A 16,672-nucleotide genomic window follows, 5' to 3' on the forward strand; every position below is an offset into this window, starting at 1 on the left:
CTGTACCCTGGGCACGGAGACATCCCTCCTTTTTGAGAGCAGGATTCAGCTGTTCCAGAGAAAATCCTAATAGTTTGAAACACCAAGTGCTAAAATTTTCTATGCCTCAAGGTTTCCAAAAATATTCCTTCTCAGGGAAGCGCCAGCCACTTCCTTTAACTGTTTTAGGGCGATATTTTTGTAGACAGAAACTGCAAAAAAAGCCACGAAAAATCAACCCAAAATCCTGTCGTTTTAGTGAAAAAAAAAAATCAAACCATTGCCTTGAAGTTCTGAAAAAAATTATGTATCCCAGGAACAGAGCATCAGGATTCAGAATCAGAGTCACAGAATGGTTTGGGATGGAAGACCTTAAAGATATCCCATTCTATCTGCCACCATGGGCAGGGACACCTTCCACTAGCCCAGGTTGCTCCAAGCCCCGTCCAACCTGGCCTTGGACACTTCCAGGGATGGGGCAGCCACAGCTTCTCTGGGCACCCTGTGCCAGGGCCTCACCACCCTCACAGGGGAGAATTTCTTCCTAATCACAGAATTATGGAATGGTTTGGGTTGGAACAGACACTAAAGCTCATCTCTTTCCAACCCCCTGCAATGGGCACTAGACCAGGTGGCTCAGAACAACAATTCCTAGGAATTTCTGGGGAGGAAGGAACAGCCCCAGCCCCGCTCACCTCGGATGTTGATGGGCAGCGCTCTCTCCACCGCCTCGGCGATGCTCCGGACGGCGCTGCTGTTGGAGGGGACATAGGCCAGCTCCCAGGGATTGCTGGGGTGCCGGGAGGAGAAGAAGCTGGGCAGGTCATCCACGGACTGGGTGGGGTACAGGGTGGCGTTGGGGTGGCTCACGGAGTGCACCCGGTGCCGCAGCGCGATCAGGATGGCGGCGAAGAGCAGCGGCAGGCACACCTCGATGAGGGTCACCAGGATCTGCCGCTTCTGCAGGGCAAGAAAAGAGAGACAAACACAGAGAGAAGTACAGCAAATATATCATGTATCTTTATATAGACATCTATCACAGTTACCTATCTATACATAGATATCTATAGGTATATACAGATATAAAGAGAGAAAAAAGAAGATGGAAATACAGAAGGTAGATCAGCACAGTAAGAGGCTCAGGGCATGGAAACACCAATAAGCAGTAGCATCTTACATTCCACAAGGTTTCACAACCTGGGTTTTTCCAGAGCCCCGGAATGATGCTGCACTGGTTCCCACAACCTTCATGGCTCTCCATCCAAGGTGTCCCATACCCTAAGCACCTCCCTGGCTCAGACCACCCTCCATAAGAGCCTCCCCCACCATACTGCCAGGTTGAATGATCCCAGCTGGTTGGTTGTCCTTTCCCTGTGCCCTGGGGCTCTGCCGAGTGCAGCAACACTGCTGGAACCAGTGAAGCTTTTCCTGCTGGAGCTGAGCAGCTGCAGGCAGCAGGATATGGGATCTGCATCCCAGGATGGGGCCTGGCAGAGCCACTGGCTACAGGATTGGGATCACTGCAGCACAGCAAGAATACCCACGGGCTCAGCCTGCACCCTAAGCCCTGCCTGCACTACACATGGTGGCTCACTATTTTTTTTTAATTGAGGTTCAAGCAACTGGACAATGAATTCAAGCCCGGAGAGTAGAACACAGCAGCTGTGCCAGAGCATGACCCTCCAGTGGCTTCCCTCAGGGCCACCCCTCCTGCAAAATTCCCAAATTCCCACTAGCTAATAACACACACCACCCATGCATGTTCATTAGCATCCAACACAGGTTAATTAGTATTTAAAACTGCTCATCCATCGCAGAGGAACTGGGGTCACCTGACCAATGTGGTCTAGTGGAAGGTGTCCCTGCCCATGGCAGGGGATTGGAACCAGATGGTCCCTTCCAACTGAAACCATTCTGGGATTCCCTCCTGCAACTGAGTTCCCTTCACCCCAGCCCAGGCACAAGAAAGCACAGCACCCCCAGCCTCAGCCAGGGCAGTGACAGCCCAGAGATGTCCTTGGCCACAGGGATTCACCTCTGCTCATTCAGAGCATGTGCCCAGAGCAGAAGCAGCAGCATTAACCTCTTCTGAGGGCTCTGGCTAATTCAGGCTTTACAAGACACACGGATTTTCCACCTCCCCTCTGCCAGGCTGGAAAGAGGAGCACCACCAGGCAGGAGGAGCACCAAGAATTTTATTCTCACAACTTTGCTGTCTCAGCAACTGGATTTTATCCAGCAAGTGAGCAGGCTCAGGTGGGCACAGTCTCCAGTGGGGCATGAAGGGAGCCCTGAGCACAGCCCAGCCATTCCAGGGAGACAGCCCCACAGCAGCCGGGGTGAACGGGCCCTTGGATGGTTTGTCAGGAGGGGTACAGGGGTGTAAAGCCACACTGCCATCACCCTGCCTGTCAGCACCCACTGGCAAAGCCAAAAGCCCCTCTTGGGGCTTCTCGTGGGAGGAGCAGCCTGCGCTGGGCAGGCAGGGGAAAAGGAGCTTTTCCAACAGCCACGCTCGTAAAAGCGAACAGTGCAGATGCCGGATGGTTTTATAACAGCCCTGGCAGCCCAGCTGCCTCCCACTGATTTACTATTGTATTAAACCCCTCTCCATCTCATGGACTGCTCCAGAACAGCTCCCTGACCCCTCAACTTGCAGGCTAATACACATTCACCAGCCCTGCCAGGAGTCATTTAAGCCGTGTATTTCAGAGGTGACAGGAACACTCATCCATAATCACCACCTCCGCCTGGCCGGGGCTGCCCCAGCTCCAGGCGAGCCACGTGTGTGTCCCAGCATCGTCCCCTCAGCAGGACAAGGATGGCTTGGGAGCTCTGTGCCCTCATCGGGAGCAGGATTTATGTTTGTATCCCGGCACAGCAGATCTGAGTCAGCTTGTGGCCTTGGAAAACACGTCGAGACAAGTCCCCGCCTCGAGGCACACCCAGAAAACGACGCTATCGCCCTGCACAGGGGATGGGGGACTGTCCTGCAGCTCGGGGTGCACCAGGGGGGTTTGCAGGCCTGGCCATCACAGAGCAAATCATCCCTGCTGCCGGACCTGGTCTCCTCCCAGCCCTGCTCCCTGCTCAGTGCCTGCGGGGCGGCCGGGCCCAGCCAGCCCTTCCCTCTTCCTTTGGTTTATTTTTACAGCAGCGCCGTGCTGAGCTGCAGAAGGGTAATTGAAAGAGTAAAGCCGGGCGGCAGCCACCTCTGCTCCCTCCTCTTCCGCCGCGCTGTGCCAGGGCTGGCTCCGGGTCCCGGCGGAGCCGCAGATCCGCCCAGGAACATCCACTTAAAGGCGCTGCGGCCATGGCCAGTGCCAGCGGGACACTGCCGGCACCGAGGTCCCAAAATCCCTCAGCACCACCCAGCTGCCATGCAAGGAGGAGGGCTGGGAGCAGCTTTATATTTTTAAGAGCCCTAAAAGCTGCTTCTGAAAGTAATGGAGGAAAAAAAACAACCCAGGGCCTTGGTGGGTTTGGAGGCAGTGGCACCACCAGAGGAGGGTGTGCAATGAGACAGCTCAAAAAACCCACCTTTGCACGGGAGGTGCTTGGCTTATCCTGTCCCGGGACACGGGGAGCTGAGCTCATGGCCAGAGCACAGGAGGGGGACGTTGGGCACAGGGAAAGCGAGCACACAGCCCTGCCCTTAATTCCCAGCACAAAAGCAGGACAACACCACAGGCACAAATAACCCAGTTTTCCTCCAAGAGATCCCCTGGGCCCGTGGGGGAGGTTTGCTGGAGGAGCCAGACCCCAGGCAAGCTGTGATATACCCCTGGTCAGCGGTGTCAGAGGCAGCCCCCCAGCACAGTGCCAGCCTTACCTGCAGGATGTAGTTCTTCCAGAGCAGCAGCCCAAACTGCCTGAGAACAACCATCCTCCCATCAGAAGGGGCCCAGTGCCACCACTGCCGCTCCGCAGGACCCTGGAACAGAGGAGAGAGCTGTGAGTGCCAGGAACTGGTGGAGCTGGGTGGCAGGAGGGCACCATCCTGCATCCAGCATCCCATCCAGCCCCATGGCAGCTCCCTGCTTCCAGCCTGGTGTCACAGCAGCTGGCTTGGCCCCAAACAAGGCAAAATAACCATTCTGTTCTCTCTCCAAGAGTCCCTACTGAGCCAGAGCCTGTGGTTTCTGGCATGGCTGTTCCCAGGGAGGGAAGCATCAGGGTCCTTCCCAGCAGCAGGCAGGAACAGCTTTCCTTGAGCTGCGGGAGCACAGTGTTATGAAATCACAAACACCAGCCCAAGGAAGGCCATCAAACCCCTGGCAGCCCATTATTTTGGGATGGGTTAAAATTTCAAGTTGTGCCTCCACCTCCCACCACAAGAAGGGTTGGTTCTGCAATGTTCTCGGTGCTTTCCCATTAGAAACTCTCCTCGGAGAGGCGAGGATAAGAAAAGGGCAGGGAAGTGCAAGGGAAGGTCTGTGCTTGAGGACAATCCACTGTCTCCTCCCCCTCTCAGGAAGCATCTGCCATGGCTCCAAGTTGTTTTTGTCTCCATTTGCAGTGGCATTTCCTGACGGGGCACTGCTGTCCCACCACGAGATGGGCTGGGATTTCAGGCTTGGAGTGCGGCACCGAGGAGGAAGGGGCAGCCCTGGCACTCTCAGAGCCTCCTGCCCACGGTGCTGGACATGGGGCACCCCTGCCGAGCAGCCCCAGCCCCGAGCATGGTAAATTCCGACAGGGCCAACCCGGATCACAGCAGTGCCCACCGAGCAGGCACCTGCTGGGGTCAGCTCCAAAGCCTGGCAGCACTGAAAGCACCACAGGGACAAGGACAGACACATAACTCATCAGCAACACCCTGGCAGATGCTCCACAGCACGTTTTCCAGCCCTGTCTGGGATAGTATCGGCTCCTTGGATGCAGTCAGCACTCACCAACCTCCACCACCACCCAGCCCTGACCTCAGCTCCCGGAGCTGAACGGTGAACACAGGGAGAGCAGCAAGAGCAGGCTGAGAACCACGGAGGGCTGCGGGCACAGCAACACCCACCTACCTCACCTGCCCTCTGCCACCAGCTCCTCGAGCCCTCCAGGAGCCTTCTCCTGCCTTGGCACACACCTTCCCAGCCCCAGCCCAAAACCCAGGTGTGTTCTCAGAGCACACAAAAAAACCACCTTCTCTTTGCCACTCCATGCGCAGAAGACAGATTCCCACAACAGCAGGGACATCTGCGTTCAAGGATCTTCCTCCAGGCAGGAAAAAGCAGAACAGATCTGCTGCTGCAGCCCAGAAAAGTCCATCAGAGCCCCCGCAAGTGGGAAAGGAATAGCAAAAGGGACTTAGCAAAGCTCATCCTAAAGTACCATGTCTCCAGCTGACCTCTGGTCCACATATGCCCAAACAGAACTGCCCACACTCTGCCACAGGACCCCTCAGCAGGTTCCCCAGCCCTACACATGCCCATACCCCACACAGCAGCACCTGAAATACCTCGAAATGAGTCCCCCAGGAGCAGAAACCTTCCTCATACACCCCCATGAAGGGAATTCAGAGTATACCAAGGGAATCAAAATATTGGCTCACTTTAAAGAGGATGAATGTGGCAGTTCAGGCTGGAGCTGGCTGCTGCCCTCACAGAGGTCCCAAATCCTGCTCACTCCACCACACCTTCCAACACAATCTGCCCCCCCGGCCGCCCCCGCGGGTCTTACGCTGCCGTCAGGGCCGGTGCCTTGCTGGGAAAATGTCAAGCAGCTCTTGGGCAACACAAACACTACGCAAAGACAGAAACCCCGTTACTGCCAATAAATGTTTTCCAAGTTTTTAAGTGTTCCAAGAAAACTCATTCTGGACTTTCATTCGCTGGAGGATAAGAGGAGGAAGAAGCTCAGTTACAACAGGGTTACTCTTACCAGATTTGAGAGTAACAATGGTCAGGCTCTGGGCATCCACAGAAACGATTTTGTTTTTCAACCCAAAAGAGAAAACCTGTTTTGGAAGGTGCAGCCTGGGTCAGCCCCGAGATGCCCATGACCAAAGGCAGCTCAGGCAGGGCCCACGGTCCATGCCTGGGACCACCTGCAGCGGGAAAGGATGGCTGTGCACTGATGGCTGACAATGACCTCGGAGGTGCCTGGCAGGAGGACACACGGCAGCAGGCCGGGTTGTCCCCTCCAGTGATGCTCCCGCCTCACCTCAGCACTATGAGATGAGATTGAATTTCCCAGCAAGAGGCACAGACAAAGATTTGGGGGAAGAGAGAGACGATCACCATCAGCTTCAGGGAGAACAACCCAGTTCCTCTGCCCCTCACTGGAAACACCCTGCTCTCCACACCTGACTGCAGCGGGAGGAAGGGTCTGCTAACTACGTGATCCTGGACTCACCCTGGCCATCCCCAGGGAGGTCAGCGAGGAAGGAGAGCCGTTCTGCCTGCCCACAGCCTGCACGGGTGGGTACCAGTGTGGTGCTCACCACGGGGGCCCCCCAGCCCCTGCTGCAGTGCCAAGCTGTGCCAGGTAACGTGGCAGCACCAGCTGCCAGCTGGGACCGGAGCTCTCCTGCCGGTGGATTTAGACGAGGACAGGCTGAGGATTGGCAGGGATCAAGGCCCCAGCATCCTACCCCCTGACCCACTTCCAGCCAGGATCTGGCCATGCCTGGCCGCCTTCTCAGCGGAAAGGGCCGAGTGGGCCGAGCAAAGGCCACGTGCTCCTGGGAGCTGGCAGTTATTTTAGAGCACACACCGCATCCCTGCTCTTCTGATGTCCCGTTCCCATAGAAACAAGCCCTGGAAATGGCAGACGTTGCCTTTTTTTATATAAAACCAGCGTTTCTCCTGCCGGTTTGCAGAGGCTCCATGTCACCCCCGGGGGACGAGCTGCAGACCCTGAGGGTGCCTCCACCTCTGTGACCCTGTGAGGACCACCCAGTGCCCCGGGGTGGTGGCATCACACCCCTGGTGAGGCCTGTCAGTCCTGGGGGGGGTTTCCACGCTGCCGCCAGAGAAGGAAATGCCTCTCTGCTCCCCACAGTGTTTGTGCTGGAAATTAAAAGCACAAGCAGCCACTTTTTATGGCCAGTGTTTTCAGGAAGAGAGAGTGATTTCCGACTCAGGCGCATCCAGAAAGCCCCTGGTCCTGCAATGAACAACCAGGGCCAGCAGCCACCAGATCAGCCACTCTCTTGCTGGGGTGTTTTCTCCTTCTCACCATTCACAGAGATGTGGGAGTCACGACAAACAGCCAGACTGTAAAAACCTCACCTTGGTTGTGCAAACAGCAATAAAACTTTCCAGGAGGCTGCAAGCCCAGCAGTGCTGGGTGCTGCAGGGACTGAGTGCCCAGTGACCTCGCAGCCCTCTGCAACCCCAAATCCCAATGCCCTACAGATCCGGTTTTTCCCCAGACAGGAACTTCAGGCCTCGAAATAAAGAAGTAAACACAAACAGTGCTGGGGGTGGGTCCTGTTTGCAGAATGAGGGGTTGGTTTGTGGGCTGCTGCCCTGCAGTGGGGCACGGGGGGGTCGGTGGGCACGGGGAGCCCGACGGGCTCCAGGGCTGTGTCTGTAACAGCCTTTGTGCTGGGGCAGCAGCAGGAGAGGGAGGACAAAGCTGCTGCAAAAGCTGGTCAAACCCTTTCCCCTACGAACACTGGCACTGGTTTGCCCAGCGAGTTTGCAATTGCCTGTAAAAAAGCAAACTCTCCAAATTCAGTGGCATCATGGATTCAACAAAAGAACAAGGTGTGGAGCCCAACAACTGGGTTTCTCATGTCCCTATCTGGGGAGGGGGGATCCCTCCTACTTGTTTTTTAAACCCCTTCAGGGATGGTGACTCCACCACTGCCCTGGGCAGCCTGTGCCAGTGCCTGACCACCCTGTAGGGGAAGAAATTTCCCCAATATCCAATATAAGCATCTCCTGGTGCAGCTTGAGACCGTTTCCTCTTGTCCTGTCCCTTGCTCCCTGGAAGCACAGCCCGACCCCCCCCGGCTCCCCCCTCCTGTCAGGGGGTTGCAGAGCCAGAAGGTCCCCCCTGAGCCTCCTTTTCTCCAGGCTGAGCCCCCCCAGCTCCCTCAGCTGCTCCTGCTGCTCCAGCCCCTTCCCCAGCTCCGTTCCCTTCCCTGGACACGCTCCAGCCTCCCAGTGTCTGTGTTGGCATAAGCGACTTTCCCATACCGAGGGTCGGTACCTGCTCGGTCCGGGCCCCGGGGCGCAGCGGGGCCGGCAGGTGCCCCTCGATCCCCGCAGCCCCCCGTCCCCGCCCGGGAGGGCTGCCCCGCGTGCCCCGGGATGCCGGCGGGGCGCGGGTACCGAGCGCGGCCGAGCATCCCCGGGGAGCCCGCGGGGCGCCGCCTCCCCCCGCCGCGGCCCCGCAGCCTCCGGGGGCCGCGACCGCGCGGGCCCGGCCCCACGCAGGAGCCGCCGCCGGGACCGGGCCGGAGCGCGGAGGCGGCAGCGGGAGGAGCGGGGCCAAGGGCCCCGGCGCTGCCGCAGCCCCGGGCGGGGCCACCCCGCCGACCGCCCGAGAGGCCGCGGCCCCGCGCCCCCCCCGGTGCCGTCCCCCCGGGGCCATCGCCTCGGGAGCCGGGGCCGCCCCCCGCGCCCATCACCCCGCACTCACCGGGCCGGGCGGCTCCGGCTGCGGCTCCCGCTCCGTCCGGCCCCGCCCGCCCCCCGCGGGACCGCCCGCACCGCGCACGCGCGGGGAGGGACCGGGCCGGGCGGGGCGAGACCGAGAGGGAACAGTGTGTGTGAGTGTGATTGTGTGTGTGACTATGTGTGTGTGTGAGCGTGTGTGTGTGTGTGTGTGTGTGTGTGAGTGTGTGTGATTGTGTGTGTGTGTGTGTGTGACTGTGTGTGTGAGAGTGTGTGTGACTGTGTGTGTGTGTGTGACTGTGTGTGTGTGACTGTGTGACTCTGTGTGTGTGTGTGTGAGTGTGAGACTGTCACTGTGTGTGTGAGAGTGTGTGTGATTGTGTGTGTGTGTGTGTGAGTGTGTGTGTGTGACTGTGTGTGTGTGTGTGACTGTGTCTGTGTGTGTGACTCTGTGTGACTGTGTGTGTGTGTGTGTGAGGGGGTGTGAGGGTGTGAGTGTGTGTGTGTGTGAGTGTGACTCTGTGTGTGTGTGTGTGTGTCTGTGAGGGGTGTGTGTGTGTGTGTCTGTGTCTGTGTGCCTGTGTGTGTGTGTGTCTGTGTGTGGGTGTGTCTGTGAGGGTGTGTGGGTGTGTGGGTGTGTGAGGGTGTGTGTGAGGGTGTGTGTGGGGGTGTGGGTGTGGGTGTGTGTATGTGAGTGTGTGTGTGTGTGAGTGTGACGGTGTGAGTGTGACTGTGTGTGTGTGAGAGAGTTTGAGTGTGTCTGTGTATGTGAGTGTGTGTGTGTGACAGTGTGACTCTGTGTGTGTGTGACAGTGATTGTGTGTGTGTGTGTATGTGAGTGAGTGTGTGACAGTGTGAGTGTGTGTGCACACGTGCGTGCGTGTGTGCATCATGCTCTGTGTGTGCACATGTGTATGTGCGTGTGTGAACATGTGTGTGTGTGCACATGTATGTGTGTGCATCATGCTGTGTGTGTGAATGTGTGCACATGTGTATGTGTGTGCATCATGCTCTGTGTGTGTCTGTGTGCATGTGTGTGCTTCATTCACTGTGTGTGTGACCCCCTGTGTCTGCACGTATGGGTCTGTGTGTGCGCATCATGCTCTGTGTGTGTGTGTGGCTGTTTGAGTGTCTGTCAGTAGATGAGAGTTTGGGGGGATGTGTGCGAGTGTGTTTGCATGTGTGTGTTTCACTTTGTGTGTGACTCTGTGTGTCTGCATGTGCCATCCTGTGTGTGTGCACATGTGTGTCACCTCTGTGTCTGTATCATGCTATGTGTGTGTGCACGTGTATGTGTGTCACCCTTTGTGTGCATTACATGTATGTATCACTGTGTGTGTGTCTGTGAGTGCACACGTGTGTTTGTCAGTGTGTATGCACTGAGGAGTGTGTGTATACATCATCCCGGGTGTAAATTCTGTGTGTGTTTGTGTACACACATTCTGGGCGTTGCATGTATGCCATACATGTGTGTGCAGGGCATGGCATGTGTGCACAGGTGTGTGCACCCATGTCACTGTGTGAGCGCACGGTTGTGTGCACATGCACCGGGCATTGCTCATGTGCACAGATGTGACATACATGTTCACATGTGCCCACTCGGCCCCCCGGGGGTGTGTAAGCGGCTGTGGGTGTACAAGGGGCCCGTGTGTACGCAGGGGGCTGTGTGTGTCCGTGATGGGCTCACACTCTGCCTGGGGCTGTGCGTGTGAGCGGTTCCCGGTGCCCGTCTCTCTGCCCATCCCGTTCCCGGACGGCAGCACTCCACACCCGGCCCTGCCCTGGTGCCCTGGTTTTTGGGAGCAGCTCCCGTGCGTGGGAACGCGGCGCTCCCGGGCCACTCCAGGGGCCGGGCGGAACGCTGCAGATAAGGATGAAAGTGCCGGCAGCGGAGCGGGGTCGCGGTGGCCTGCCCTGCCCGCTGTGCCAGCCCTGCCCAGCCCCGTCTGCTCCCGCTGCCGGTGCCAAGTTGGCAGGAGAAGGAGCTGCTGTGCTGGGAACACCGAAGGGAGGAAAGTTTGCACAGTGCGGGAGAGGAAGGAGGAAGAAGAGGGTGGGGAGGGGGGACGGGGACAATGACAGCCACGCCCGAGGCAGCTCTGCGGTGTGAACACTGGGCACGAGGTGCCCCTCGGGCCGCTGCTTGGGGCTGAGAAGTGCTGGGGGGCATTTGGGGTGCTCTGGTGACCCTCAGCCGCCCCAGGCAACGGCAGACAGGGGAGGGGCAGCCCCCAGCCACTGCCTTTTCCCATATAATAAAGAGAAAGAATTCAGGCTTTGGAACTGGCTGTCCAGGGAAGTGTGAAGTTCCTGGTAGTGTTCAAAAGTCATGTAGATGAGGCACTTAGGGACATGATTCAGGGGTGGCCTTGGCAGTGCTGGGGCAATGGTTGGACTTGATGATTTTAGAGAGATTTTTTAACCTAAATGATTTTATAATTCGGTGATTCTATAATTTGGGGAGGTCTCTGCTCAGATGAATGCTGCAATGATGGCTTAGAGCATGACTGCTTTGCAGACAGCATTCCCATCTGATCTTTTCATCTTGGGCATTTGTACCCACTCAGTGGGCCCTGGCTGGCCCCGGGAGAGGAGGAAATGAGCTGAGAAACCAGGGCATGGGTGAAGCTGTCTCGGTAAGGGAGCAGGAGTCAGCAGCATTGCTGTTAAAAATAGGCACATGTGAACAGAGTGATGCTCTGTGACTGCACCGCCGGAGCTGGGAGGGGACACCCCGCTCCCTGCCTTGGTGACTTTGCTCCTGGCAATGGCCAAAACTGAGCTTTTGCTTTCTGGGGTACCTGGAGCAAGTCCCTGCTGTGGGTCTGGCCCTGGACAGAGGACTGCAGTAGAAGTTCTTACTGCCTGGCCTGTGCTCAGGTCCCATCGCCCACAGGGCTGCAGTGGGAGATGCCTGGATTCGGTGCCCATCTGCAGAGCCACAGACAGGAGCCGTGTCCCTGCACTCCCCCAGCTCATTCCACACACACCAGTGGAGCTGGAGCCTGTCTGCCCGGGGTGACCAAGCAGCCACCAGACCACAGCAAAGCTTCCCTGCTCACACTCATCTCCTTAGCAGCTCCCAGCAAAGCTCATTACAGGGCTCGGAGGCAGGAGCCAGCCCAGCTTAGCAAGTTGTTGTCCCTCAGCAGAGCCGCCCGTGCGCTTGGTGACGTGGATGATGCAGGTCGGCTGGGCGTGGGGATGGCACGTGCCTTCCCTCCAAGCATGGCCTGGCTGAGGGCTCATCCTTTCCCGGTTTGTCTTCCCCCGTCCCATGTCATGATGCTGCACAGGATCCTGCTGTGATCGCCACGGGAATGGCAGGGTGGAGGTCTCACCCTGGGTCTGTGCCATCCCAGGCCCCTGGCCCTGTCTCAGATGCTGCCAGCAGCCAGCCAAGTATTCACAGGTGACTGTGGGGCTGGGGAGGATCTGGGACAGTCAGTGCCTGTGGTGACACGCCAGAGCCTCGTGGCAGCCTGGGCTGAGCCACCTGCCCACACTCCTGCTCGAGCCTGAGTTTGATCCTCCCCAATTACAGCTCTCCCCATGACCTTCCCTGTTGCCTCACGCAGTGCCTCTCCATGCCTGTCTTTGAAGGAAGCTGAGCCATTAGATCAAAACAAAAATCTTGCCAAAGAAACTATTTACAGGCTCCTCATGGCTCCTAGAACAGATGATGGGAGATGTTGCAATGAGGTGCAGTGGCATCACAGTGACTCAGCTCACACCCAAGACTGGGAGTGTGCAGAAGACTGAGCAAGGATGCAGGAGAAATCCACGGGACACTGAAAAGGGCAGTGGGGCAGAGAAGGATCAGGCAGTGAGAGATCAGGCAGTGGGGATCAAACAGCAAGGGAACGCTTGCCTGGGGGCTGTCCCTCTCTGAGCTCTCCTATCAGCCCCTGGAAGGAGGAACAAGCCCCTGTGCGAAGCCTGCCATCCCCATCCATGCTGCTGGCATCTCTGTCTCTGAGATCACAGCTCAATCTGTTCTCTACCACTTTCCCTTGGTGGCCGTTGTCACCCCCATCTCCCATGGGGTTATTCCCAAAGGGCAGCCCCAGTGGGGACATCCATCCTGCTGTTTCAGACTGTCTGGGTCCAGAAACCCCAGTCCTGCCCATCCCATACCCGGCTTCAGGGTTTAACTTGTTTAAAAGGTGCTGGCTGGCTCAGGAAATGATCTTATCTGTCCATCGAGGCAATGCCTCCCCTTCCCCATCCACAAGACACCCAAGATGCAGGCCAGGTTGGCAGAGGTGCTGTGGGGGGATGTGCTGGTGAGTCCCCAGGGCAGCCATGCCAGCATGGACCCAGCACAAGGTGCACTGGCTCCTCATCTCTCAGCCAGCAGCTGAATACAGATGTTGAGAAGAGGAACTTTGCTAAACAATTCCTCCTTCAGTTTCTCTGCCCTCCCCATGGCCCTGCCACCCTGGGCAGTATCTGGGCAAGCACTTTGGGTGGGGTTCACTACTAGCCTTGTGCCAGCACCTCTGGGTTGCTCCTTGCCCTCCATCCCAGCCTCCTGCTGCTCCCTGTGAGGGAGGAGGGAGTGTGAGCTGGGCACACAGCCCCTGATGCCCAGTGGCACCTTCCTCCAGGGCAGCTGCTGGCTTGGGGACATGCAGAGAGAGTTTCCATGGACATCATGTCCCATGAGCTGCAGGTCAGGGACAAACACACAGACTTCTGCTGAGAGCATTTCCCATCTTCTCCTAGTTTCTTCCCACTCTAACATTGCTGCAGTGCTGGGTGGTGCAATCCTGGGACTGGCATTTTCTACCCTTAAGCAGCATGACCCAGGAGGGAAATGCCAGGATGGCGGTTCTGATGAAAGTAGGGGAACAGATCCAGCACCTTCCGCTACCCCAGACTGGCCAAGGACCAGATCTCTTGGGCTCCCTTCCCCCAGGGGCGGATTCCCTCCTCCCTTGTCCCTCAAGGCATGCCAGCCTGCAGTCCCCCAGCCTAGGCTGCCAGGTTGTGGCAGAGTCTCCTGGTGTGTCATTTTGCTCTGAAAGTGCTGGGAAGATGTGCAGGAAAACAGACTCCCCTTGCAGTGCTCAGACAAAGGAACATTTCCATGGATTGGAAAGGATGACACGTGAGGAAGCTCTTCAGGATGTCCCTGCTCTGCCCCTGTGCCCTTGTTGGGGGTCACAGAGCTCAGTGCCCTTGACAGGCCCTGGTGCACCACCAGGATAGAGGAGATGTGGCTGGAAACTTCTGCTACCACTGTTGCTGTGCCAGAGCATCTCACTGTGGTTGGAGTGGTGGTGGATGGAGCTGAGGAAGCAGCATGGCCTGGGACGCACAGGCAGGCTCTGCCTGCACTGCCCAAGGGCAGCTCACTTGTTCCTCCAGAGGCATCTGGTGTCCCTAGGGCCACTTCTCAGGGGCGTGCCAACAGCCAGGACCTCTTGCAGCTGCTGGATTGAAACTGGCAATTTGGAGCTGAAAGGCTCCCGAGGCCTCTCCAGGACTGTAGCATGGCTGCCCAAGTGGCATCACTTCAGGATCCAAGAGGTGGGTAAGCGCAAAGGAACAGCCTTGTTTCATTAAGAGGTTGAAGAACTGGCAGCTTTGGGCCCTCTGTCAAGCTCAAAGATCTCTGCCAGTACCTAAATCCAAGGGGCTGCTGGCAGTGTACTGGGAAGCCAGGAGTGAGATAAGGGAGACATAACTGAGCTGGCACCAAGGGAACTCCTGCAGGAGGAGATCGGGATCTTTGTTGCCACCCCAGCCACCTGCACTTTCCTGCAGGGCACAGCAGCACAGACCAGGAGATGGACTCAATGAGTCCCTTCCAACTCAGGATATTCTGTGGTTCTCTGAGACCACCCTCAGCACAAAAAGGCCACAGGGAGGTGGATCCGTTCCTGAAGAGATTTATGTTTCCCTCTTCCAAGACCAAGAGAGAGTTAAAAATTCCCCTAACCCACTGATGCAGAGGAAGCTGGAGCAGGGCAGGCAGTGCTGCTGCTCAGTGAGGACAGGCAGGTTGCTGCCTATGGGGATTGGATTTCGGCTTAGAAATAAACTGGAGAAACTTTGGAGACAGAGGGAGCATCTCCAGGAAAGATGAGCTCTGGCTAAAGGACAACAGACCTGCGGTATCAGCCCTTGATATGAGACCATCATAGGAGGGTTCAGTGAAGGGTGGTGGGTGAGGTGAGTAGGCAGTGGTGTGGGGAATCATCCAGAGCTATATCTTTCTCTGTGATGGTGGTGAGGCCCTGGCACAGGTTGCCCAGAGAAGCTGTGGCTGCCCCTGGATCCCTGGAAGTGTCGAGGGCCAGGTTGGACGGGGCTTGGAGCAACCTGGGCTGGTGGGAGGTGTCCCTGCCCATGGCAGGGGGTGGAACAAGATGAACTTTGAGGTCCCCTCCAACCCAAATCAGTTTGGTATTCTGTGACTCAATGAAATACAGAGGAAAATACTTGCAAAAAATAGGGAGACACTGCCTAGCCTGTGTGGATGTGTGGTTCCTACAAAACAGATCCTTATGCAATAAATACCATGGTGAATCAGCAGGAGGATGGTTTAACAGGAAAGCAAGGTAGTCAAAACACAAATAAGTAGTAAAACTAAAGTGGAATAAAATAAAAATTCTGCAAAAACTAGCATTATCTATTTCAAACCAGGAAAACGGTAAAAGATGCAAATTCCCCACAAGCTAAAAACAGCATTAACTGAGATGAAAATATATTTTGAGTGTAATTCACTTACCACATAAGAATTAACGGCAGTGTATTTTGCAAACACATCAGAAGTGGGAATTCTGCTGAAAAACTACTGGGCTGGCATGTGCTCAGGGCAGACCCTGCAGCAGGACACAGGCAGCAGGTCCCTGACCTTCCCAAACCGGAGGAGAGGTGGCAAAGGCCAGGCTGATTTCTAGGAAGGGCTCCAAAGGATCCAGGAAACACTGGACTCTTAAACCTGGCTTTGGTACCTGTCAGATATGCTGGAAGATGGAAGAAAATATGGCATTAGAACATGTATGAAAGAACATGCAGTGGTGAGGCAACATTCAGCAAGGCTTGGAGGAGGGAATTCTTGCTAGAACAACATGGAATATGTAAATAATGGTGGATCAGATCAAATATAAACAGCAATTTTTGCAAAACTTGAACAAAATCTCTCTCCTAAAGCTCTTCAGGACAGTAAGGTGTATTAACAGTGGGGGACAGGCTGGGTGCATGTCACAGCCTGGCAGAGAAGAGACCTGCAAGGGGTCACCGAGGGGGAAACAAAGGGAAGAGTATTTTCATTCCCTAGAGCAGAGCCTCAAGGAACAGCACAGGGCTGGAGCTGGCTCAGACCAACAGGAAGCACTTCCCAAACAGTGCATGAGCACGCTGTGGGAGGCTGTCTCTGCCGTGGGGATCCAGCATGGAAATGGATCCAGAGGGAACAAGGGAACACACAGACGGTTGGTTTGCTGGGGCTGTGGGAAGTCCAGGATGCTCCCAGGCCACTCCTGGCTGAGGAGGACAAGGACAAATCTTTGTTGCTGGCTCTGACTCAGCCTTTGATCAGGCCCACATCTCCCCACCCTGGTCTTACCCCGTCCCATGGCACTTCCCCAGGGTCCAGAGCCTGGACTGGCCCCAGGACCAGCCCCAGGAGCTCCCCAGTTCCTCCCCCATTCCTGCATCCCCTGACAGCCCTTTGGGACACCAAAGGCTTAAAGCTCACACGTTTACCCATGGATTTGAGAGCCTGAAGATTCAAGGCACTAAAGTTTGACCTTGGGATCTGCCCCATCCTGCTCTCCAGAGGCTCTCCAGGAACCCCACCCCTTTGCAGCCAAAATCCAGGCTGTTTTTCAGTGCCCGAGGCAGGAATGAGGGAGCAAATTCCTGCTGAGACAAGCTGGGAGGTGCAATGCCAGGGACACAATTCCCTACAGAGTGACTGCAGGCACCCAGCTCACCCTGCTGATGCGAATTACCAGTTATGAAATAGAGAAAATTGTTAATTATTTCCCTTTTCATCCATTTGTTATGGCCTTCTTTATTGCTAATTAATAGTTTCAATTCACCACTGAACTAGGGTGGGGGTTTCTCTTCTCTGGTGTTGGCTTGGTGACTCTTGAAATAAATCCTAAGGAATTGCC

At 56.3% G+C, this 16,672-nt stretch overlaps 1 protein-coding gene across 5 annotated transcripts in view; it reads right to left on the minus strand.

Annotated features, from left to right (window-relative positions):
* Window positions 1-8,663, minus strand: part of ABCA3 (ATP binding cassette subfamily A member 3) — a 33,719-nt gene extending 25,056 nt beyond the window's left edge. For 3 of the 5 annotated variants that reach the window (XR_007903242.1, XM_051779890.1, XM_051779870.1), the window contains exons 1-3: window positions 8,566-8,612; window positions 3,812-3,913; window positions 675-939 (exon numbers count right to left, since the gene is read on the minus strand). Coding sequence is in view for 4 of the 5 variants with exons in the window: in XM_051779890.1 (XP_051635850.1) it covers window positions 675-939; window positions 3,812-3,865 (319 nt within the window). In the remaining variant the exon portion in view is untranslated. Of the gene's footprint in view, window positions 1-674; window positions 940-3,811; window positions 3,914-5,524; window positions 5,548-8,565; window positions 8,613-8,657 lie in introns of those variants that run through there. The other 2 variants (XM_051779882.1, XM_051779883.1) reach the window with 2 other exon arrangements.
* Window positions 8,664-16,672: the final 8,009 nt, after the last annotated feature.

The sequence above is a fragment of the Manacus candei genome, unplaced genomic scaffold, assembly GCF_025592945.1.
Source record: "Manacus candei isolate 608988 ecotype Guabito, Panama unplaced genomic scaffold, ASM2559294v1 h1tg000002l, whole genome shotgun sequence".
Lineage (NCBI taxonomy): Eukaryota > Metazoa > Chordata > Aves > Passeriformes > Pipridae > Manacus > Manacus candei.